Source organism: Ochotona princeps, chromosome 16 (genome assembly GCF_030435755.1).
Source record: "Ochotona princeps isolate mOchPri1 chromosome 16, mOchPri1.hap1, whole genome shotgun sequence".
Lineage (NCBI taxonomy): Eukaryota > Metazoa > Chordata > Mammalia > Lagomorpha > Ochotonidae > Ochotona > Ochotona princeps.
This window is the reverse complement of record NC_080847.1, coordinates 30,603,965-30,630,265: the sequence shown is the minus strand read 5'-3', so window position 1 is coordinate 30,630,265 and position 26,301 is coordinate 30,603,965. Positions and strand designations below refer to the sequence as shown.

Below are 26,301 nucleotides of genomic sequence, written 5' to 3'. Positions count from 1 at the left end.
CATTAGTAGGGAGCTGGATGGAAGTAGAACATTTGGGACTTGAACTGGTACTCATATGGAATGCCAACATGCCACGTGGTGGCTTTACCCAACTACTTCGCAACCCTGACCTTGAGAGAAATAGTTCTTTTAACTGACAGTGACAATACTATCACAGTGTACCACAGAGTGAGATGCATGTACAAATGATAGAAATTAGTTAAACCTTAGTTTGGAGTGATTCTCAAGTAAGCTTGAAAAAGTGAGGGAGAATAGGATATTTTGGAGACTAATAGTATGCTATTGTTCATTAGTGATTTGATTCTATTGACCAAGTTCAAGGACAGATCTTTTGGTAATGTTTTTTTGCTTTAGAGATGGTATGACTGCTGATGAATCTCCCTTTGAGAACCACACTTTGCATCAGTTAGTGACTATGCTGGAATTAGTAATTTCTACCTACAAATACCAAACTCTTACTCCAATAGTCCATTGCTAAACTAATGAACTGACCCAGATTATTTAAATTATATACATTCTAGAGTTAACAAAATTTAAATGGATTTGTCTTTTTATCCATAATCTTTAAGAAGGAAAAACATGCTAAACTGTATAAATTAATAACATAGCCAATTATACATATTTTTAGCTTTAAAACAGTCAACTAATGTCTGTTGAAGACAGCAAAGGAGAGGAGATGTTTAAATGGCTGATAAAAAAGTAACAGAAATGATTAAATGAATGTATTAGTATTTTGTGGCTGCAGTGATAATAAAGATGAGAGTTATTTCAGTCCCTCCAAGTCAGACTAAATTTGCTATTTAGAAAGGAAGATTACATATTTTGTCATTTTCTTCTCGAAACAGGCATTCATCATTTTGTTATTCTGTGTTCATTTCAAAACTGCAATAAATATTTTTATAAAGCAGATATGGTATTTCATTAACAAAAGATCTGATAACAGCTATTTTGGTATTGACTATAATAATAAGACACCAAATGTCACCTTCCAAAACTAAATTATAATTAAAACAAACTTTGAACAAACTAGCAATAGGATGAACTTCTTTAATATGATACAGAATATACCTAATGTTGTACTGAGTGGTGAATGATGGATTTTCTTCCTAAGATTGGAAACAGGGCCTCGGCCTGGCTCAATGGCTCAGTGACTAGATACTTCCCTCGCAAGCACTGGTATACCATATGGGTGCTGCTTCATGTCCTGGCTGCTCCACTTCCCTTCCAGCTCCCTGCCTGTGGCCTGAGAAAGCAGCAAAGGATGGCCCAAAGCCTTGGGACCCTATACCCCCATTGAAGAAGCTCCTGGCTCCTGGTTTCAGATCAGCTCAATTATGGCCATTGTGTCTACTTGGGGAATGAGGCAGAAGATGGAAGATTTTTCTCTTTCCTTCTCTCTGTAAATCTGTCTTTCCAATAAAAATAGAAAAGTATTTTTTCAAAAAAAGAATTGGATATAGGGTAAGGGCAACTAAGTTACTCTACTACCCTCTTGTAACACATCGAGTGAAATTCTAGCCAGCACACACACAAGAGACAGAAGACACACAGACCAGAAAAAAGGAAACAGAATAGTCCTGCCTGGTAGATGCATGCCTGTCTATGCAGAAAATGCCAAAGAAACTAAACAAAATCCAAGAGCCAATTAAGTGACTTAAGGTTGATGAATAAAAGATCCATGTACAAAAAGCAATCTCAATCACCATTTAGTAAAAGCAAACATGTGGAAACCAATAAAGTGTGTACTCATTAAAGAAGATAAAAATAGTTGGCCATACATTCATAAAACATGCACATGGTCTTTATGATGATCACAGGAATGAAGTAGTAAGAGACAGGGTGATAAGACTGGGAAGAGGGCACAGTGTAGAAAGACTTTACACAATGAAGAAAAGAGGAGACAGGCTTTTCACCGCTAGGAAAGATAATGCACAAATACATGAAAGACTGAAGACAGCCCTGAAGTACTAGATGACACAAGATGAGCAGTAGAATGCTACCTTATGAAAAGGGGTTATAGAAATAGTCATTATTTGTCTCATACAGAGTACAAGCAGGAGTCGAGGACCCTACGGGCAGAAGGTAGAAATCTGATCATAAAGAACGACATTAAAATAACCACCAAAATACCTTCCTATGAAATGCCAGTTAGCTACAAATGGGACAACTGAATTTAATGTGGAGAAACCTGGTAGCCATTAAGATGAGCAGGCAAGCAAGTGTTAACATCAGCTGGGGGGACAGGTGTTTTCTGCCACGAAGCAATGAGTAGTGCACAGCATTGCTTCCGCAGCTCCTTGCAGTACAACTTCTGAAAGGAATTCCTGTTCTGAGTTGGGCAGTCCGGAAGCCAAGTTATCTTGTAGAGTGTAAAACCTGCATTGTTTAAAACTGATAAGCCTCTGCAAAATAAGACTGAGGAACTGTTCCAGACTGATGAAATTTGAAAGAAGGTGTGGCAAGTATGTGTGACAGATATTTGCAGACAGAATCCTAAACCAGGAAAAGCTGCTGAAATCTGAATGGGATCTATGTATAGACAGGATGGGGTACTGAAGTTTATTTCCTGATTTGCAGATTTGTTAATAAGTTATATAGAAACATGCCCTTCCTTTTTGGAATGTTCAATTTGAGAGGAGAGAGAGAGAGAAAGAGAAAGGAAAAACAAAGGGTCAAAAACTACTCACCAATGACTTTAACAAAATAAGCATCTGCTTCAAAGTTATTTTTTAGTGTATGGATGGCAAAATCATTCTTTGTATATCCTTTACTTAGCACTACAATGTCCAAAATTCCCTGGAAAAAACAAACAAAATGGTAAGAACTAGTAGACCAACTAGAACGTGATCATTACAGTGATCAGCGGCAGATTCACCAGTCTCAAGGCATGATTTTGCAGTAGTTTAATACAAATAAACACTCACTGATAAACTATTTTCATATTTGCCTGAAGTGATCACTCATGTTGCCAATATTTTTGTTACCTGTGCTATTTAACATCAAAAGGGGTTTTCTTTAATGAACCCATTTGCTTTTGTTATGTTATCTACATTTTTATGGTCAAGTAAGGGTGAAAGCAGAAATAGAAGTGGATAGCAAACTCAAACACAGAGGACAGCTTCAAACTCACATCTTCGTAAATGTCAAAGAACGTGGCAACCATGGCATCTCTGATTTGATTGAGGTCCGTTAGCTCCCAGTAGACTTTGAACATTCGATGCACTTCCTCACAGCTTGCGTTATTACAAGGGACATTCTCCAGCAAAAAGGCCTGCTGATTGCTGAATGACAAAGGAGAAGCACTTAGTGAACATACCATTTCAGTTCTGTGCAGCATTAGCTGTGCTGAGTTTCCTAGGATCAAAGCAGATGGTCAACCGTGTATAGTAAAACTGAATGAAAAAAAATCTTTGACTCATTGACTATTGCACTGTGACACACACATACCCCATAAATGGCTATCCATTTCCAATCTAGGGCGGCAAAAACCTGACTTTTGAGGCTAGGGAGTTGCTAACATCTCTGTGTGGAGTTTCCAAGTCATCTGTCTTTTCTCCCTTGGTACTCCACCCTCACTGACCACTCTTGTTTCTCCCACCAATAGCCCATCAGAGTTAAGGTTTCTGCATAATCCTGCTGTTTCCAATGGCAGCTCCATTATAACAGTTAAATCATCACTTATGTTAATGCAGTTATTGTGAGGTTGTTGCCAATTTCTCTCTATTATACTCACACACATATACAGGGAAATTATTTTTCTTGGGAACTTGTACAAGGGTTGACACAGATGACCGTCATCTGGTCAAAGAGTATGCCAAAGTTAAATAAGTGAATCCAAATGGTTCTCTATAAAATATATCAATTTATACTTTCAATAATGTGTAAGTTATGTCCTTCAATAATGTGTAAGTTATGTCCTTCATATATTGTCAACGTATGCAGCATTGCTTCTTACTCTTTCTAGCTGAACAGTTTAAATATAATCTCATTGTTTTGATTAGGAGGAAGAGTGAATATTATTTTTAGGTTCTTTGGATTTTTTGTTTCTTCTGTGAACTGGTGCTTACAAATTTTTTCTTATTGATATTTAGAGCTCATCCTTGTTAACTTCATATGCTACTTCAGACGAATGCTGAAAGGATGAAATGAGAAAATGCCTGGTGAAGTGTTTAACACAGTACCTGAAACATAGCAAAGTACACATTCAAAAAAAACAGCTGCAACTATTATTATATAGCATTGTTGCTGCAAACATTAGTTCATAGTCTTATTTTGTAAAACATTGTCTGACATCTTTGATGAAAAGTTTTCTGAGATTTCAGTCATTTGCACCAATATTTTTATTTATGGCATATAAGAAAGGTTAAAGAATGTCCATCAAGCAGATGAAAAATGATATCAAATAACAATCTATAAAATAATGTAATGGAAAGTACTGGAAAAGCAAATATATACTATAATTCTTTGAAATTTAAACTTGGAGGCCAGTGCCATGACGTAGCATGTTAACTCTCTACTGTGACCCGAGTACTTCAAATGGGCACAGGCTCAACTGCTGGCTGCTCCAATTCCAATTTTGGCTCACTACTAATGGCCTAGGTAAGTAGCAGAGAGTGGCCCAAGTACTTGCGCCCTTGCATCCACAGGAAGACCCGGAAGAAACTTCTGGCTTTGGACCAACTCAGTTCTGGCTGTTGTAGCCGTTTCAGGAGTAAACCAGCAGATGGAAGATCCTTCTGTCTCTCTTTTTCTCTGTCTAATTTGGCCTTTGTCTCCCTCTCTAACTGCCTTCAAATAATTAATCATTGAAATGATATTAGATTTTTTAAAAAATATTTATTTTTATTGGAAAGGCAGATCCATAGAGACGAGAGACAGAAACTGCTTCTATCCGCTGGTCCACTCCCCAAAGTAGCGGCAAAGGCTGGTATTGAGCATATCCCAAGCCAGGAGTCAAGAGTTTCTTCCGGGTCTCCCAAGTGTGCGCAGGGTTCGGCCATCCTTGACTGCCCTCCCAGGCCTCTTGAAGGTAGCTGGATGTGAAGCGGGGCAGATGGAACAAGAAACGTTGCCTACATGGGATCCTGCTGCATGCAAGACAAGGACTCCAGCCACTAGGTAATCCTGCCGGGCCCATTCATTAAATTTACTGCTTATGGTTACCACTAGTTAAATAAAATAAGATGTAAAGATGACCTACACTTCAATTTTTTGAATAGGCATACTTTTCTTATTTTTATTTTAAATGTTTAATTGACAAAGTCTGCTTATTTTAAAAACCCCTCAAATTTTAAAATGGACGAAGATCTGAATAGACATTTCTGCAACTATGATACACAAATGGCCAACATATATATGAAAATATATTCAACAGCATTAGCCATCAGAGAAGTACAAACCAAAATAACAATGAGACATTATTTCATAACTATTTATATTTTTTCATAATATGACTATGATATAAAGAGCAATAATAACTAGTGTTGGAGAGAACATGGAGAAACTGGAGCCCTCAAACATGGCTGGTAGAAATGTAAGATGATACAAATGCTTAGAAAATAACCTGAAAATTATTCAAAAGGCTAAAAATCATATTGCCACTGGACTCAAAATTCCATTCCTATGTATAGCCCCCCCGAATGAAAACATATGTTTAAGTCAAAAGTTGTATGGATGAATTTTCACAGTAGCATTATTTGCAAGAGTCAGAGGGGAAACCATGCAAAAATATATCAACTGATTAATAAAATGCAATGAAACATTATTTGTCCATAAAAATGATATATTATGCTGATAACCTCATGAATCTTAAAATCATGCTAAATAAAAGAAGCCACTGACAAAGACCCACACATTATACAATTCTCAATAAAACTACTGTATATAGGGCCCGGAGGCGTGGCCTAGCAGCTAAAGTCCTTGCCTTGAACACCCTGGGATGCCATATGGGTGCCGGTTCTAATCCCGGCAGCTCCACTTCCCATCCAGCTCCCTGCTTGTGGCCTGGGAAAGCAGTCGAGGACGGCCCAATGCATTGGGACCCTGCGCCAGCGTGGGAGACCCTGAGGAGGTTCCAGGTTCCCGGCTTCGGATCGGCGCAGCATCGGCCCGTTGTGGCTCACTTGGGGAGTGGAACATCGGATGGAAGATCTTTCTCTCTGTCTCTCCTTTCTGTATATCTGACTTTGTAATAAAATAAACAAATCTTAAAAAAAAAAACTACTGTATATAAAAAAGCAATATCCCAGACCCAGGCATATAAACAGAAGGTGGAGTAGTTGTATTAACAAAAGGCAATATAGTCTTTAGAACACAGAATATTACTAGAATAGAGTAACTTTATAATAAAAAGGAGTCAGTTCTTTCAAAGAACATAAAACCATAAACGTATATCTAGTAACATGGCAAGAAATTACATTAAACACAGAACGGGAGAAAGTTAACAAATTTCACAAGTATGGTAAAAAATAATGTATCTCAATAATTCATAGACTGAAAACACTTGGTTTAGCCAGTGTTCAAGCAGACTTGAAAAACATAATAAAGCAGTTTGATCTGACTATATTTACTGAAAACATACTTACTGCAACATCAGGAAATGCAATCTTTTGAGGAACATATTATATATTTATCAGGAATTAATATTCTCAGTCACCACAAAATAAGAATCCACAAATATAAAAAGAAATTTAAGGCATATGATATATGTTCTCCGATCATAACAGAACTTAAGTTAGGAAGGATTAACAGAGATACTTCGCAAATTGAACCACAGGAATGAATTAAAACACAATCATAAATAAAAAGGGAACTCAGAAGTACTTTGAAAATGAAGACACAACATATTAAGATTTGTGATATGCCACTAAAGTGATATTTAGAATCATTCCTAATACTAAACACATTAAAAAACACAGGTCGCAAATTAATGACATATTTCTTTAAGCAAATAGAGATATAAGAAGAAATTAAAAGTGGAGTAAGTATAAGGAAGGAAATAACTTAAGTAGAAAACAGCAAAAGCAGAGAAAAAAATCTATGAAACTAAAAGATGGTTGTTTGCAAATAGCAATAAAATTGACCAGCCTCTAGCTAGAATCGCCCTTGGAAAAAATCGTTAAAACATCAGTATCAGCAGTGAGAGTTGATATCATTACATATCACTGATTATAAAGTATAAAATAATATTATTATATTAGTGTGTTTCTATTGCTATATCAAAACACTTTAAGTTGAATACTTCCTTAAAAAAAAAAGAGAGATCTGTGGCAAATAACTAAAACCTTATTGTTTCCTCCTACAAACTGGGTAAAAATGACAAGTGCCTCTTTGAGTCCTGGGAGAATGAAAAAAGAGGATATATGAAAGTAGCTAACACAATGTCCAGCTTGTAGGAGAATCCAATATACTCAATTGATTGTCACCATAATGCCCTGAGGGGTTAGTAAAAATAATCCAGCTGGTTGTTTTCTCTCCAGAAATAGATAGGATTTAGTAAAGTATTTCATTTTATGAAAGCCTGTGACAGACATCTTAAACTAGATTCATCTACATAATTCATATAAATATTTTACATGACTCCACAACCAGTAAAGATACTTCCAAGTCTAAACTGAAATAAACTTGGGGAGCATATCTGTTTTGTAATGTTTCTTTTGCAGATATTCTTGTAAATTTTAGAAAATAATGTCATGATTGAGAGTAAGGAGGAAAAGATCCTCCATTTATGATATAAAAATCACTTTGAAATCCTGAATTAGAAGAGTATAAATCAAATAACAATGTTTTAACTTTGTAATATGGCAAGTCAAGGAATTAATTTCATTTTCCAACATATTTCAACAGGAATGGCTGTAGTCTTCACTCTCCAAGGCTCTGGCTACATTGAATTACATTATCATCACATAATGTTACTGAATTTCCTTTTGATATCATATATGATCCCCCTGAAATCAGTATCTGAAACACTTAATTCTTGGTTTCCCACTTGAGTCTTGTAAGTAGGGATTTGCTTATTAAAAGTGCTAAGGATGTAAAACAGAAAACAGATTTAGCTCACAAGCTTCTGCTCTGCTCGGGTAAGGGTCTAATATGAAACCGTGTCACAGGAGTGTAGCATGAACACAAGAGGTAAATGATGAGTCCGAAGAGAGAGACTTTGGGGTCAACTTCAGCATTAGCACTTTCCGAAGCCAATGGCCCAATGATGTTATCACCATCTACCAGGCCTCACTTCTTAAGGGTTCCACTGGCAACAGATTTTCAACAGGGAAACTTAATGTCAACAAAATGAAAAAAAAATTGTTTAAGATGCCATTGGGAAAGTGAAAAGATGATCAACACAATGGGAGAAAAAAGCTTAAATAGCATAATAATGGATCTGTATGTAGAATATATAATATTGTTACAACTCAATAAAAAGTAAATAATTCAATCTAAAAGATGGGAAAGAATCTGAACAGTTTTCCAAAGGAGACAAATGACCAATAAGTACATGCAATAAAATCAGCATCATTAGCCATCTGTTAAGCCAAACCATAGGAAGATAACACTTCACACTCACTAGAATGGCTATCGTGAAGGCTGAGGGGATGCATATTTGGCACATTAGGAGCCCATATCCCAGATTAGAGTGTCTAATTTGAATCCTGGCTTCTCTGATTCCAATCCAACTTCCTGCCGATGCTCATTCCAGGAAACAACAGATGATGGATCAGCCAGCTGGCTCCTTGGCATTCTCATAAGAGACCTAGACTGAAATCCAGCCTCCTGGCTTCAGTCTGGTCCAGCCATGGATGCTGCTGGTTTTGGGGGAATAAATCAGTAGATAAAGATTTCTGTCTGACTATCAAATGAATGAGAACAAATTGAGGGCAGGAAGCACATAATTGCTAGTCAAGATGTAGAAAAACTGGAACCATTGTGCACTGTGTGGATGGAAATGTAAAATGGTGCCGCTCTTTGGGAAACAGTTCTGCAGTTCTCAATACATTCTAAAAATGTGTTTTACTCCTAAGTAAACCTCAAGAGAAATGAAAACACACCCACAGAAAAACTTGCTTACAACTATTCACCAGAATTATTCATAATAACCAAAAGGAAAAATGATCAAAAAGTCCATATAATGTAATGTTTGCTGACAACAGAAAGAAGTTAAGTAGTGATATATGCTGCTACATAGGCAAACCTTGAAAACATTACACTTAGTCAAAAAGGTGTATCATAAAGTACTGCACATTGTATGATTGAATTTTTTTTTTAAAAGATTTATTCATTTTATTACAGCCAGATATACAGAGAGGAGGAGAGACAGAGAGGAAGATCTTCCGTCCGATGATTCACTCCCCAGGTGAGCCGCAACGGGCCGATGCGCGCCGATCCGAAGCCGGGAACCTGGAACCTCTTCCAGGTCTCCCACGCGGGTGCAGGGTCCCAATGCTTTGGGCCGTCCTCGACTGCTTTCCCAGGCCACAAGCAGGGAGCTGGATGGGAAGTGGAGCTGCCGGGATTAGAACCGGCGCCCATATGGGATCCCGGGGCTTTCAAGACGAGGACTTTAGCCGCTAGGCCATGCCGCCGGGCCCGTATGATTGAATTTATATGAAATATCCTAAATAGACAAACATGCTGAGATAGAAAGTACAGTAGTGATTTCCTAGCACTGGAGAGGGTGGGAAGAAACATGGCAGGTAGAAAAAATGACAAAGGTAATAGGAGTTTAATTTTATAGCGATGAAAATGTTACAAATGTGATTCTAATGGTAGATGCATAACTTGATAAATGCAGGAAAAACCACTATATTGTGTAAGAATATGGTAAACATGTGAATTGAATGGTGTTTGAATTGTGATTCACAAAGTTGTTTAGAAAAATGAAAGTAACTGCAGAAAATTTAACTGTACGGTAAATGTCAGCACATCAAATGCCATATCAAATATCACTTCTCTGTATAAGCCAACATTCATACATCCAGGTTGCAGTCTGAGGGTGGTTTTAATTTCAAAGGCCATAAAATCAGCATGGCAATACACTACCACTTGACAATGTTTGGTTTATTCTGGGTTGTTAATGTGCTACATGCATCTGTCTTATTTCTCATTAAGAAAGGTAGCTGACGGATCATTTAACTTGAAGTTTGATTTTCTCCTTGGCTGCTCTTAGAGCTTGAGTGTCCATTTTAGTCATTTCTACTTCCACTGAGTTCTGTTCTAGAATGTTCTGAACTCTTCTCCTAATTTCCTAGTTTCATTATCAGTCTAAACTCACAGAGAAGAAAAAGAGCTACATTTTTTATATGGCAATTTGAAGAAAGACAGTTCTACAGAACTAGGTAGAAGAGAAACAAATTCTAAAGAATCACAAACAAACATTTCATTTGAGTGGCTGCTCTGAAACTCATGTTCCCTACTGGTAAATGCAGAATGGATATAAAACTTCCACTCTAAAATACTACAGATTATTGGGTGTTTAAAACATACATTACTGACAAAAATCTTCAAATAAGGCGATTAAATTGATATTCAGAGTAAAACTGACTTAAGCTTTTGGCAAAAGCTGTACCTTAATTTCCAAGACACTATTTCGGATGAGATTCAGTAGGCAGAAAGAAAATGTTTCCCGAATGAAAGAAGGAAGTGAGCATCTCTTCTAGAGCAAGTCTGATTTAAAGGGAAACTTATGGGATCTGAGTCTGAGAATGATGAACATTCTGGCAGATAAATGGTTAGTGAAAGATCTTACCATGTCTTATCTTTAGTCAAAGGCATGTCTAATATTGGCTAATATGGTGGCCACTACTCTTTTTTCCTAGGTATAATATTTGCCTAGGAAATATATTTGCATTTTTTATTATATAAAATGAAATATAGTAGGCATTTTCATTTTCGTTTGGGTAGTGATATAAAAAGCCTACTCAGATTTCAAGAATGCACAATTCCTGTATGCCACAACTCATAAAGTAAATATACAGAAGCAGCAAAGAGAGGAACGTTCTATTTTAGCTCTATTATAGTTGGTGAGACCACGAAGAGGTAGACAAGGAAAAGAGGGAGAAAATGGAAAATGGAAATAAAGAATGGATTTCCCATTTCTGATTTTGGAGATAGTTGCATCACCTCAGATCAGCAGAACAGCCACAACAAGCTTAGCAGAGAGATGACACTTTCCAGGGTGCCAGAGCTAGAACACACAGAACAGTCCATCAGGTGGTTACACAAGTATGAGGTTTGCAAACAGTGACTAAAATAGTCCAAATTAGACAAAGACAATGCAGACTGAGAATAAAGGGCTAAAAACAACCCTAGAAACATCAATATTTAAGGTCACCAGAGAAAGTCTCAGGAGAAAAGGACAGGAATAGTTAGGGAGGATATGAACTCCAGAGGAGTTCAAGGACTGAGCCACCAACATCCAAATGCAGGTAAGACCAAGTGACATAAAAGGCTGAGAAGGGCCCACTACATTTATCACCCAGAAGTCACTAACTGGTTTCAAGCTAGGCTTTTAGTAGGCTAAAGTGTGACTGTGGCAAGGCGAGGCATGAATCTGAGATATTAAAAACCCGAGCTGAATTAAGTTTAAAAGAGTTCAAGCAAGGAAAAGAGTTCATGAGTCAGGCAGGCTGTTCCAGATGTGGGTAGGAAGCATTTAAAGACAGAAACTACTACTGAACTTCAGGGACAGCTGGACTGTTTACAGCTGGTGTTTACCGTAACTGGGAAAGGTCTGATCAGCTGGTACTCTGTGGCCGAAGGTATGCTGCAACTCAGCTATTTGTTACAAAGGTATACTCCTAAATTAGGCTTTCAGTTTACGAGGTTGTGGTACAGAGATTTCCTCAGGACAAATGTGATTTAATTTGAGAGAAAAATAAAGTAGGGGGAGGGATCTGGAGTCCAAAAAACAATGTTACGTGGTCCCCCTGCCCCGCTTCTTTACATTGAAGGGAAGGAATGTAAGAGAGAATGAAATGAGATTTTTAGGATAAAGGAAAGGGGATGACTGATGCAGCAATATACAAGAGGCAGAACTGAAATGGAGAGTTTCAGAGAAAAAAAAATCAATGAGAAAAATGTTATAATAATTTAAGGTAAGAAAAAAAAATGAGTTGAAGTAGAGAGGCAACAACACAATTGGAAGAGAAAACAAGCCTGAAAATCATATTATAAATGAGGATTATAGTTACTTGGCAGAGAAGAGTAAAATGTAATTCCTAGTCTAAAATGTTTGGGTCCATGAATTGGTCTTTGTGATAAACAGGAAAATTATGAAGAAACTGGATTAGACGAGAAAGTAAGTTTGGTTTGAGGCAAGGCAAATTTGAAGAGATGGTCAGACATTCCCCTGTTACGTAAGACAAGGTCTGACATGAAGATGCAGCAGCCATTCACGTGGAGAAACCAAGACAGAGCACACTATAAGCTTGAGTAAGAGAGTCAAGGGAAATAAAGGGGAAAAAAAAATCAATAGGTCTATGATTAGACCTTGCAGAATGTCCTCAGCGGATAGACAAGGAATTATAAGAGAAAGTAACCCACAGGTGTAGAAATATATTTTAAATAAGAAAAAAAAACTATCACTCAACAGAAGTGAATAATTTGTTTGAACATATGTTTTTACATAAAAATCAAATATAATATGACTTTAAAAAAAGAATGTAGGACAACCCAAGAATCCTATAAATGAGATTGGTCAAATCAATCCAATGAAATATTTTGAAATTATTAAAATGGTATTATAAAACATGAGTGAGTGACATGTTAGACTGTTCACAGGCAAATGAAGAGGTTATAGAATTGCACTGATGGTATGATTTTACCTTGCAATACAAATAAAGCACCGTAATCACACTGATGAGGACACAGAGGCAGAACAGAAACAGATATCCATAATGTAACGGGGACTGTGAATTGATGGGTGAGAGTTTTAGTATATGTTATCCTACTCATTTGCATGTATTTTTCTAAACTAAGTAGTAGCAACTAGTTGTTCTCTCCCATCACCTACCTTACTTCATGGTATAGTCTTGGCATTACCTTATGTTAGGCTTGTTAAGACTTGCTGTTTAGCATCTACGTTCCTTAATTTTTCTCATTTACACTTTTCTCCTTAGAACCCAGAAGTCTGGATTAATAGAACAGGCACTCAGTATATAAAGTCAAACACCAAAAGCTTAACATATTGTCAACTCTTTCCTAAATTAGCCTACGTTTGAGCTGATCAACTATGATAGAATTATAGGAAAAGTGTGAAGAGAGGCGGTATGTCTGGTAGGAACATAATCCATAGTAAGAGCTTGAATCTGAAGACAGACACCTCTCTGATTGTCTACTGAGATATTCACGAGGCCCAGAGAGGGCTGGCTGTAGCACTGAAAAGTGGATGAAAATGAATGGGACTAGACAATGTGGCTGATTTTTATAAAATAATAATCTTGTAATTTACTTATGTACACAATTGCATCTTCCAATAAGCTCCTTCTACATCACTTATTTCAATATAATTGCACACATGTTTTGATTTCTTCTTGAGGATGCTAACATTCAATGTCAGCAGTAAGTCTGGACTTCAGTATTACTGTTCATATGGGTAAATGGACTGTGGTAAAGGAATACATCCTGGGTTCCTTCTTAAGAAAATAAACTTAACTAACCCATGAGTATGGATTATCCACTAGAAATCACAAGATATCGTGTCACTTCAGCCAAATATTTGCTTTGCTTTACTTCTCATCCTGTGAAAGTTATCTCTTCAGCACCTACCCCTAATCACTTGTGGTCTGGTGCTTTTCAACCCATAAATCAATTCTGTTTTAATGATTACCTTAAAATAATAATGTGTCTGTCTTTTAATAGCTGGCTGATACACTATTTTGTACAGAAATCAACATACAAAGAAGTGACATTTAACTGAATCATACTTTTTATATGACATATTTTAGTGAGACATAATTCACACATCACAAACACCATTTTAAAGTATAGAGTATAGTGACAAGGTTGCAAAACCATCATTATTAGTTACGTTTTATCCCATCATACAGAACTCACCATCTGTGCTAGTCTCCCTTCCATACAGGCAATTCAGAAAAAGAAATTTCTTTCTTCTTCTTTTTTAAAGATTTATTTTATTTTTTATTGGAAAGTCAGATATACAGACAGGAGGAGAGGCAGAGAGGTAGATCTTCCATGTGTTGATTCACTCCCGATGTGGCTGCAATGGTTTGAGCTGAGCCGATCCAAAGCTAGGAGTCCAGAGCCTCTTCTGGGTCTCCCATGCCGGTACAGGGTCCCAAGGCTTTGGGTTGTCCTTGACTGCTTTCCCAGGCCACAAGCAGGGAGCTGATGGGAAGCAGGGCTGCCGGGATTAGAACCAGCGTCCATATGGGGTCCCAATGCATGCAAGACGAGGACTTTGGCTGCTAGGCCACTGGGCCTGGCCTCAGAAAAAGAAATTTCTAAAATGGTTTAATATTAGTAAGAAACTGAACCACTCAGACTACCCCCCTGTGACTGAGCAAGGACAAAGGACTTAAGACAGATTTTAGTCCTGTGTACACTTGACTGACAAGAGATTCCAACCTCCTGTATTTTCCCTTAACCAGCTTGATCCTGCCTGCCATGATCATTAGCACAGCCTCTGCTCAAGAGTTCAACCTTAGTCCAAATCCTCTCAACTGTATCAATGGCTCAGCCTTAGTCCAAGTCCCCTCCACTATCCTAAGAATTCAGCCTCAGCTCGAGGACTGTCCCACGCCCCACTCAACCATCTTACCCTGTGTAAGTTTCCGTCTTGTATGACAGTGTGCTCTCCCTGCATCCCCAGGTAGCTTTCTGCCACGAGTTTGCCAGGAGTAAGTCCCTCTCAGACCCACCCCTCCAGAAAGCAAACAAACAAGCAAAAAGCCAAGCCAAACAAACAACACAACCCTGTTCTTGCTGTGAGCTCATGTTTTGCTTCCTCTTTATTTTGCTTTTCTTTTCTTACACCGGGTATGTGTTTATAACCTACTCTAAAACCAACTTCTATGAAATACTAGCTCACGAAGGCTAAGAAACCTATATAAACCCTAATACCTGGTAGAAAGAACTGACTTAATTTAATTTTCTTGGGAAAGAGCTGACAACATGCTGACTTCAGATAATTACCTACCTTATCAAAGGGCATTATCCCATCAATGAAATGCATTAAAATAAGATTAGGCCTGGGAATGTATACGTAATCACCTATTAAAGCTTTTATTAAGCAGAGGAAAAAAACCATTTAGATAATTAACTAAAACTTGGGTGGGAGAAGAAGCTGATATAACTGCTTCCTTTAGAAGAACAAAAACTTTTTGACATATTTTCTTGGCTCTAGCTTGACCCCAAGTAACCCCAGATTTAACCCCTGCATGTTTGTTACTTTTTAACACTTCTCACAAATTAGATAAAATTATCTTTCCTTGGGGCAACTGGGATGAGTCAGATGGACTAGCAGCAGTGAGGTCAGGTTCCTGTCACAGTGAGAAAAGAGGGAAGAGTTCCTACAAGACTGGACAAGTTGCTTGTTTCTTCCCAGAGGCTGCCTTCAGCAAGAGAAAGTACCAACCCCATGGCTCTCAGTTTCTAGTTTTATCATGAGAATAACAAAGAAAGAGGGATTCCACTCTTCTGAAGTTTTGGTGCTTTATTAAGGATAAACTAGAAAGGATTATGAATTTGGTCCTCCAATAAATTTTGTGTCTATTGTTTGGTTATTTCTTGTTATATTGTACCTTTTAAAATAGCAGAGAAGAACCTTAAATACCTTGGAATAAAGCTAACCAAAGATGTGGAAGACATGTGTGATGAAAATTAAAAAGCATTAAAAAAAGAAACAGAAGAAAATATTAAAAAATTCCGGAATCTATCAACATCATCAAAATGTCCATATTACCATATGTAATATACAGATTCAATGGAGTACCAATCAAAATCTCAAGAATATTCTCAGAGCTAGCAACAATGATGCAAAAATTCATATGGAAACACAAGAGACCATAAATAGACAAAGCTATCTAGAAGAATAAAAATAAAGCTGGAGGAATCACAATTTCAGACCTCCAGACATACTATAGGGCAGTAGTAAGCAAGAGTGCCTGATACTTGCACAAAAACAAAGAAGATCAATGCAAACAGAGCAGAAACTGCAAAAGTGAAAATCATAACAGACCAGTCAATCCAGAAACTATCATCTTGATTCCAACTGGATGTACAATGTTTGGCATACTAACTATCATTATATAATGTGTGGTTTAATGGCTGCAGAAGTCGAGTAAGACTGGAGAACTCTACTTTTCCTATGTAGTCTTCTATTTCATCCCATAGTATAAAGCACATGTAGAGGGAGAACCACACAGACTCATGTATGTGTGTGAGCTAACAATTTAAGAGTAATTCTGTCACTTTTAGATAATTTCAAATCCTAATTTGCAATTCTGCTATACACAAGAATATAAACAGGCAGGCTGTGATTATGGATGACTTTCATTTATTTCTAGAATTCATATAAATTTGTAAGAAAGTTTTGTATTCTGTTAAACCATGCATGGTTGTGCTATATATTAAAAAGCAAACAATCTCTTCTGCAAACAAAAGCCATTCACGGTCATGAACAAGTCAACAGTGCAGAATAAATCAGTGTTATTCAACACTGTGATGAAGGTGCTTGCCAGTGCAAATAGAACAGACAAAGAAAAGCTAAAATAGTTACATAACAAGGAATGCAATTATCTTTACTATCAAATGAAATGATCTATCTATACAGGAAATCCAAAAGAATGTACAAATTACTTAAATAAGAAAATGGAGCAGCGATGATGAATACAAACTTCACATATGAAAAAAACGCCTCTGGGGATGATGTTTAATCTAGTGATTATGGGACATCGCGTCCCATACTAGAATGTCCAGCTTCCTGCTGAAGTGGTGATGGGTCAAGAGACTTGGTGTCTGCCCCACATGTTCCTGGCTCTGGGCTTCAGCCTGGGCTAGTCCCAGCAGCTGCAGGGACCCGGAGCGTGAGTAGCTAGAAGGGAGTTGTCTGTGCTTCTCAAATAATTAAAGAAAAATCCACAAACATGCAATGCATGCCTTTTTTTTAATTAATTATTTTGCATTATGTGACAGTTTCATAGGCTCTGGGAATCCCACCACCCTTCCCCCCAGGTGGATTCCTCCACCTTGATGCAGTATTACAGTTCAAATTCAATCAAGATTCCTTCCTTTCAAACGTATACCAAGCATAGAGTCCAGCTACTTATTGTCCAGATGGGTTGAACAGTTTCTTGGGGAGACCATTTCTGGTCCGAAGTCAGAGCTGGTATAATATCATCACAGTCAATTAAGAGTCTCAATATAACATCAATAGCAATTTGCAACATTATGGAATTGACATGGTTTTGAGTAACCAGTATGTTAAAAAAAAAAAAAAAGCAAGTTCTTAACCACAACCTATGATTAGCTCAATGACATTTCAATTTTAGTTTATATACAGGACCAGCAATACATGCTTTTTTATATATCAATAATAATCTTTAGAGAATATAATAAGGTTATCAGTAATAACAGTGAATCTCTTAAAATATTTAGGAAAGATTTAGTGGAAGCTGTGCAAGGATTTTATGAAAGTGCTAAAAATTAAGAATACTTAAATAAAATGTGAATAAATGTTAGCAACCAGAACATTCATCACAAATATGTAAATTCTTCACAAATTAATCTGTTAATAGAACCAAATTAATGATAAACAGAGGGTCTTTTTCTTTCTCAGATAAAAACAATCCTAAGTGGAATAAAAAAGAAAAAAGGTTAAGAATTCACTCTTCTGAAGAAAAAAATTACAATAGGACCATCTCTCCCTATCTAATATCAAACAGTATTTTGGATTGAACATAATTCAGATAGAATTAGTGCAGAGACGGACAAAGTAAGGCTGCAGAATAGAAAGGACAGAATTAGAACTGAGTTCAAAGAGAAACTTGGCGTACAACACAGGTGTCGCACACACTGGGTAAAAGCAACCCACTGGTGAAATACAGGACAAGGAGCTGGCCGGGAGGAAAAGAACACAAGCAGATCTCCCGGATACAATGTACAAAAATACATCTTTTGTTACAGCAAAATCCTATCCATGAAAAGCAAAATCCTAAAAGTTGTGTGGCGAAATATGGGAAAATATTTTGATGACTATAAGGTATATTATTATTACCTAAATAAGATCAAGAAACATCAGACTATATATAAAATAATTTGTATTCACTTTTTTTGTGCATTTAGAGAATGAAATTAAGTATCATCATCTCTAATCTCTGGCTTTATAATTGCATAAGAAGTGATACTATTTATACCAAGAATCATGGTGCCTTATATACAAAGGCAGACATTTAATGCCAGGTTATATATGCAACAGAGCCACACAGATCAAAATAGACACTCGATGCACGTATTTTTCCCAATTATAAAAATTAAATAAAAACATATTTACAATATAATGATAATAGCAATGTAATGTAAGAAGTCTTAGTCCAAACTTGCAACAAAATAAACTGCAAAGTATCCACAAGTTGTTATTAAGAACTGAAATGTGATGAACCAGTTCAGGTGTGACTTAGTGTAAAATACAAGACTATTTCAAAATCTGCAGAAAAAACTATGCAAATTTATAAAACCAGCTATGTTTTAATTTCATTTTTCAGGTACATTCCACAGTATGCTTGTGCATAATGATTTTGAAAAACAGGTACACAAATGTTAGATGTAGTAACAGAAATGTGTTTTGAAGAAAATATTAATTAATTCAGTATTTTCCTAAGAGTGTGTGTGATGTATAAGCATATATAATTATTTTAGCTCTTATACTTGGGAGAGGAAAGGGCATGATTTTATTTCCCGCTCAGAATTGTCCATAATTGGAAAGAGTACCCCTAGCAAGCAGTCTACCTTTAACATTGTCACTCAATTATATAGAATAAGGCAGCAGAAATTTGCTTCAATTTTTAAATAAAGCTTTATGTAATTAGCTTCCACTCATTGTCCCACTTCATAAAGGGGAGCTAAAGTTTATGTACATTTATGGGTCTGAGTTTTGTCTTCTCTCGCCATTTAAAATAGCCTTCATAAAAGAGATTACCAATGGGGTTCCTGTGTATGAATTGTTAAGTGCTTAACAGACTTTTTTTTTCTTGTAAATAAGAAAAACACAAGGAAAGGTAGAGAGAAGACAAGACTTACGGGGGTTTCAGAAATATCTGAATAATCTGAAGCAATCCTAATCAAAAAGTAAGGATTTCTCTAAGTAGTTATTTCTTTTCTTTTCTTTTTTTTTTTTTTGGTCAAAAATTTATTTATTTTTATCGGAAAACCAGATATACAGAGAGAAGAAGAGACGGAGAAGATCTTCTGTCTGATGGTTCACTCCCCAAGTGACCACATTGGCTGGAGCTGAGCCGATCTGAAGCCAGGAACCAGGAGCCAGGAGCTTCTTCTGGGTCTCCCATTTGGGGGCAGGGACCCAAGGCTTTGGGTCATCCTCTACTGCTTTCCCAGGCCACAAGCAGGGAGCTGGATGGGAAGCGGGGCTGCTGGGATACAAACTGGCGTCCATATGGGATTGTGGCACATTAAAGGCGAGAACTTTATCTGCTAGGTTATGACACCTAGCTTTCTAAGTAGTTATTTTCAAGGTGATCTTTTGCTAAAGATCAATTTAAACCATTGTCATTATTTTCTTTTTTGGTTATATTGACTGTGCGGTATTGTGTCTAAGAGTTTTTGAACTAACCCTAGTTCACAAAGATTTTCTGTATTTCTTTTCCAAAACTTTTATAGTTTTATGGTTCAAATTTAATTTTTTGAATTAAATTTCATAAATGGTGCTAAGTTTAGGACAACGTTCTTCCTCTACTCCCACCATAAAGTTTAGCTGTTGTGGTACCACTTAGTAAAGATCATCTTCTCTTTGTAAAAAATCAGTTGGCTGTACTTCTCTAACTTATTCTATTTATCAGTGTCTACTGCCTTATCAAAACCACTCTATTTGTATTTATAAATTAAATCTTCAACCCAGGTCATGTGATTCCATCAATGTTATTTATTCATTAGAAAGTTATACTTACAGAGACATAAAGAAGGAGAGAACAAGCGTGCGAGAGAGAATGAATGAATGAATTTTCCCTCTCCTGGTATACTACCTAAGTGGCCGCAATGGTCAGGGTTGGGCTAGGACAAAGCCAAGAGCAAAAAGCTTGTTCTTACTTTCTCATGTGGGTGCAGGGGCACAAGCACCAGGACTACCTCCCACTGCTTTCCCAGGCCATTAACAGGAAGCTGGATTGGAAGTGAAGCAGCCAGGACTCAAACCAGTGCCCACATGGGATTCTGGCATAGCTGACGGTTGCTGGACCCTGGAAATTTTTAACATTTCATTTAAAATTTTTATTTATTTCAAAGATACGGGGAGTGAAGAATGAGAGAAAGAGTGCAAACAAGCACTCCTACCCTATGATTTATTCTCCAAATGCCTGCCAACAGTCAGAGTTTGGCTGGAAAGAAGCCAGAGGCTGGATATTATAGCCAAGTCTCCCATATATGTGCCAGGAACTCAACTAACTTGACCACACTCAACTAACTCCACTAACTCAACTAACAATGACTCTTAGTAGCAATACAGATACTATAAGTGCTGCTCATAGTAGATCAAAGGAAATAAGGAACACATTATTGAAAACCAGAGGAAAGAACAGCCTTATTAGTGAAAACAGCTTTGCTGATTTGTCCTACAGTTATATAAAAAGCAGAATTATAAACAGAAGTGAAGTATTTAAGGTTGGTATAGTTTCATTGTACTAAAAACTGAGGAGAGAGAAAGAGAGAAACTGAAGGAAGCATTTTTCATCAAAAAAGTATCAGAGCTTGATTTTGGAAATATTTGGTTTCTACAGGAAAAAGGTGAAAACTTACAGAAGGGATTGTCAAGAAAACATGCTCTGGACAAAGTCAAGGACATGACTTGACAATCTTTTGTCAGTGCCTTGGAAAGACCAAAGTTCAGCATATTCAACCACACATGGAGGTCTCTGAACTGGTATACAACTTACTGTGCTGCGTCAGCTTTCTCAGGAGAAAATAGAAACAGAGAATGACAGTGGGTTAAGTTGCTACTTGGAACACCTGCATTACCTGTCGAAATGTCTGGTTTAAGTCCTGACCAGCCTTTCCATTTCTTCCTGCTGGCTCTGGCCCTACCCAGCACTAGACATTGTGGGCATTTTGGGAGTGAATCAAGAGATGAAAGAGTCTCTTTCACTCTGAGGCTACTTCTCCAATTAATGGCAGTCCTCTGATACAGAAAGAAAAGTGAGACATTTTTGAGAAAGTCATATCAGCAGAAACATTGCTAGTGACAGGCACAGAATGAAAGGAAAGAAGTCTGTCAGATTACAAAAAACTCTGTACATAGCTTGATAAACTTATGCAGGTGTAAATGTGCTTATATCTTTCATGAAAAGAAACCAACAAAAAAGGAATACTCCAAGGATAAATCAAGCATGGGTCCAGCTGATGGAAGTAAGCCAGAGGTTTATTCCAGGCAAACAGAAGCACTGGATGACAGACACAAGAGACAGGGATTTATTTAAGAAATTGGCTCACTGAATTATGGTGGCTGAACATTTCTAACACTGGCAGTCAACAGAAGACACACAGGAGCTTATATCTATACATAAAAGATTCTTTTTCAATGAAAGGACATGAAGTAGTGAAATATCCAACAATACAAATGTACTTAATGGAGTGTGCCTTGAATTTTGAAACTGAGGCCAGTGTCCCTTGTATCATTAATGTTCTCCCTTTTGGAAGGTGAGTAACTACAACTATTGCTCCATACTTAACACATCACTATATTTTTGAAAGCAGATAACTGGTTTATTAGTTTCACAGGTCTACAGATAGAGAGCAGTTTGTTCCTCTTTCTATGGACAGCTGACCTTATACTGAGACACTTAGCTGTGCTAAATTCAGATCACAAGAAACTGTGGCATATATACGCCACAGAATAGTACACAGCCATTAAAAAGAATGAAATTCTACTATTTGAAACAAAATGGTCCCAATTGGAGACCATTATACTAAGTGAGGTATGTTAGTCCCAAAAGGTCAACTACCATATGTTCTCTTTGAAATAAGGCAACCACCATGCAAAATGGAAAGAAAATTGATGTTATCGGTAAACAAGTATCTACATATATTCTCATAGATGGACTGTATAATGGAGATTAGCCTACTGGGAAGTGAAGGTACGTTGCAGTATGCATCTTTACTTCCAGATAAAAAGAGGACTACTAATGAAACTGGTTAAAAATACCTTGATAATTCTAGATTTTCTACCATTGCCTATGTCTACAATGCCATGATACACTTAAACAGCAGAGTGCTAAACTTGTAACTGTTAATGACGGACTGTACTAATGTAATAATACAGCGGGAAATGGTGGGAGGGAAAAACAGAGAGGAAGAAAAGGAATGAGGAAGGGAAGAATACCAACGCTTATAAAACTGCATCCTGGAAAAATAATAATAGTAATAATAAATGTTTAAAAGAAGAAGAATTTTAGCATGTGATTCATTAGTAAAATCTTATCACAGAAAAAAAATGGACCTTTACAGATTTTAAAGGAGAATCTGGAGAAAGGCTAGCCGGCACAGTAGAATGTGCTGTTTGTCACTGCTGAGGCAGCGAGTCAGAAGCTCTCAAAATATAATTTGGCATCATTTTATGTTGGCACACTATGTTAGACTAATATTTTCCTTCATTTGAAGTGCAAATGTTATTGGACAAGCAAGATACTATGATCATCAATGAAGTGAAATGAAAGTAAAAAACATGCAAGATATTCTACCTTGGAAGAACTGATTTCAAAAAAAATCACATCACATTTTCTTACTCAGGCGGCAGCATCAATTTTAGGAACTTCAGCAATAAAATGAATAGTATGGTTAAATTTAGTAACTTATAAACCAAGTGTTTCTGTTCTACTTATTCAGCAATTTCATCAAATATCCTTGGTAAACATACTGAAGCATTTTCTGATCTTCAACAAGCTGTGATTGTAGGTAATTTATCTACCTAGAGGTATTGTTTAGTACCTAAAAATCAGTTAGCGATTCAGGTCAGAAGACATTTGTTGTAAGTTGTAATGTTAGAAACAGGCTATGCTTAGTAGCATCTGAACAGATGGAAGTACTAATATAGTATGTGCGACAAACGTATCTGGAAAAACTATTAGGAAATACTTCTAGGTAGAATATTTAAGTAATATTTTTCTTCTGTTGCCATTAAGGAGGCCTGTCAAACTTGTACATCTATGATAAAGAATGCTGAATAACCTCATTTCAAACAGAAATTATGAGCTACAATTTGATTTAATTTCAAGTGATAAGGAAACTATCTGATATACTGCACACTGAAAATGAAAAACTAAAGTGGTTGAAAATGTTCAGACAGACTTAGGCTCCTCAGCTTTGTGTAACTTCTGGAATATAATGTAACCTTTTCCTGGTGATTCAGAGACATCAATGCTAAGCTAAAATTTTTTTATAAAGCAAGGCTTCAGATAAAAATACAGATTATGGGCACGGTGTGGAAGCCTATTGGCTAAATCCTCTCCTTGCAATCGCTGGGATCCCATTGGGTAACAGTTGGTGTCCTCACTGCTCCACTTCCCATCCAGCTCCCTGCTTGTGGCCTGGGAGAGCAGAGGAGGACGGCCCAAAGCCTTGGGACCCTGCACCCACATGGGAGACCCAGAAGAAGCTCCTAGGCCCTGGCTTCGAATTGGCTCAGTTCCGGACTTCATGTCCACTTGGGGAATCACCAGCGGACAGAAGATATTGCTCTCTCTTTTTCTCTGTGGAGCTGAGTTCCCAATAAAAATAAATAAATAAATGTATAATAAAATACAGATTACAACTGAATAGACAATTATTTAACATCATCAGTGAAAGTCTTCTGCAATTACTCTTGACAAAATCTCAGATGTCAGTCTGCTGCTAGTCATTATCCATTTTATGGTGACTTGAGTGTGTATCACTGATACATTTAAATAGTAGTAGCCACATAATCCCATTTGATGGCAAGCAACTTTGAGAAACACTTGTTCTGGAATATACTGATGGATTTTTTTTTTTTTTTTTTACTGTCTACAACACAAGGAACTGTTGGATGTCATTTATTTTTCATTCTTATTCCCTTTTTTCCTAATGTCAGAGTGACTTTTCACTCTGTTCATAACACTACTTGAAACCTCTGCCCCACATCTGCTACTTTTGCTTATTTCCTTTTTGCTTTTGCCTATACCGTTTTCATTTTATGAAAGAAAAGGTTTGGATTTTGAAATTTTTTACAAAGCAAAAAATTTATCTTTGTTTGTAATTCACAGAGACAGTGGGAGAGGAGATTGCACGTGCTGGTTCACTCCTCAAATGTTAGCCACAGCCAGGGCTGGGAGAAGCTGCACCAGGAACCTGGACTGGCGGCTGCTTAGGTCTACAGTGGGCTGTAGGAGCCCAAGTCCCTGAGCCATCACCTGCTGCCTCCCTGGCAAGTACCAGCTCAGAAGTGGAGCAGCTTGGATGCAGACATCCCAAGTGGTATCTTAATGTTTACATCAACTGCTTATTCCATGGATTCTAAAAATTTTGAGCTCTGAATGGTGACTTATCAGCTGTGTGATATTGGACAAGAGGATATTTTCATATGTATAAAATAAAAATAATGTAGACTGAGTGGTCCTGATTCACTATACTGGAAGCTGAAAGTGTTTTTAATTCAAGTTCTGAAGTGTTTGCATTACCTGCGATGAGATTACTTAGGATGGAATTCAAGTCTAAGCAAACAATTCATTTATATTTTATATACTTACTTCTTATGTACAAAGCCTAAGGGGGATTTTAAAGAATATTTTAAATAATTTTTTGTGAAATAAGGTTTCATGGTGTGCTATTTCTTATTTGAGATGTCTTATCAGTACACAGCTTTAAGGTTTTGTAATATTTTGGAGTTTGCATTTCAGGATTTTTAGATTATGTATGCTCAGCCGATTCCAGTCCACAAAAACCTGCATGTTATTAAAATCACTTTATAAGCTAAAGATGTTTTCTCCCTGGTCTTAGCTAACAGGAAATATTTTGCCACTTACTGCTCTCTGAAAGAGGTTTTGGATGTTCTCCTGGCTGATGCTCAAGGCTCTCCTTCACGGCCAAAAACTTTGTTGTTAAAGCTGAATCAAGGCTGGATCTTCGTAGGACACGGAGTTTTGCTAAAAGTTTCATCCACTATGTAATTTATTAATAATACTCTTCTTAAACGTATTAATATCCTGATTATAGCATGTGGGGGTGATATGAATGAGAATAAAAACTAGGAATCAGACTTAAATATTTTTAAATTCTGAAAATAAGGAATATGAAGTAAAAATGCCTGACAAAATGATATGTCTAGACTACTGTACCATGTTAATCAAGACACATAATTATGACAAATGAAATACAATTTATTTTCCTTCTCTGAATTTAAACAATGACCTAGCAACACCTAGAACATTAATATAAATGCTTGTCAAATATCCCTACAGAACCCTAACAGCAACTCTAAATTTAACTTTAGATCCAATTTTACCTATGACATTATGGCAGTTAGTGAAGTACTTATGGAAAAATTCTTCCTAACGCAAACATAAAATGAAATTTCTGGTATTACAAAGATGAGCCTGAAGTTATTTAATTAAAACCCTTAATTTTTGTATTACTTTTGAAGTAATTTTTGAAAATTAAAAATTGTGACCAGAAATGATTCATGACAATTGTTTAATTAGATTATTAGTACCAATACTCATCATTATAATTTATCCTCAAATTTTTTGTAACAAAGCTTTAAATTCCAAACTAAAGATTTGCAAAATAAAATATTTTTTAGCTTTATTTTGTAAGTTATTTTTTAAAAGCAATTTCTAAAACATAATTTCATTTTTATTAATGTTTAATAATAGATTGTTGGAAAAAATGCTATTTGCCTATCTTAAAGAGTCAAAAATTCTGAAAACAGAACGTAGCCATGCTGATGAAACACAGAAAATGATAAACAGAGACCACCAAGCAGGAACGGAACAAGCACAGGATAAAAATACAAAACCAATACTGCAGTGCAGTGGCACAAATGTAAAACAGTGATCTTCACTCATGCTGTTAAAATGTCTTTATAAATGCAATGATGTAGGTATTTTTCAT

The 26,301-nt window shown here is 36.7% G+C and overlaps 1 protein-coding gene across 1 annotated transcript in view; it reads right to left on the bottom strand.

Annotated features, from left to right (window-relative positions):
- The window catches only part of ITFG1 (integrin alpha FG-GAP repeat containing 1), a 211,079-nt gene that overhangs the window by 75,958 nt on the left and 108,820 nt on the right, over window positions 1-26,301 (bottom strand). Inside the window, exons 11-12 of the mRNA XM_004583824.4 lie at window positions 3,131-3,281; window positions 2,688-2,796 (exon numbers count right to left, since the gene is read on the bottom strand). Of these exons, the coding sequence (XP_004583881.2) occupies window positions 2,688-2,796; window positions 3,131-3,281 (260 nt within the window). The remainder of the gene's footprint in view (window positions 1-2,687; window positions 2,797-3,130; window positions 3,282-26,301) is intronic.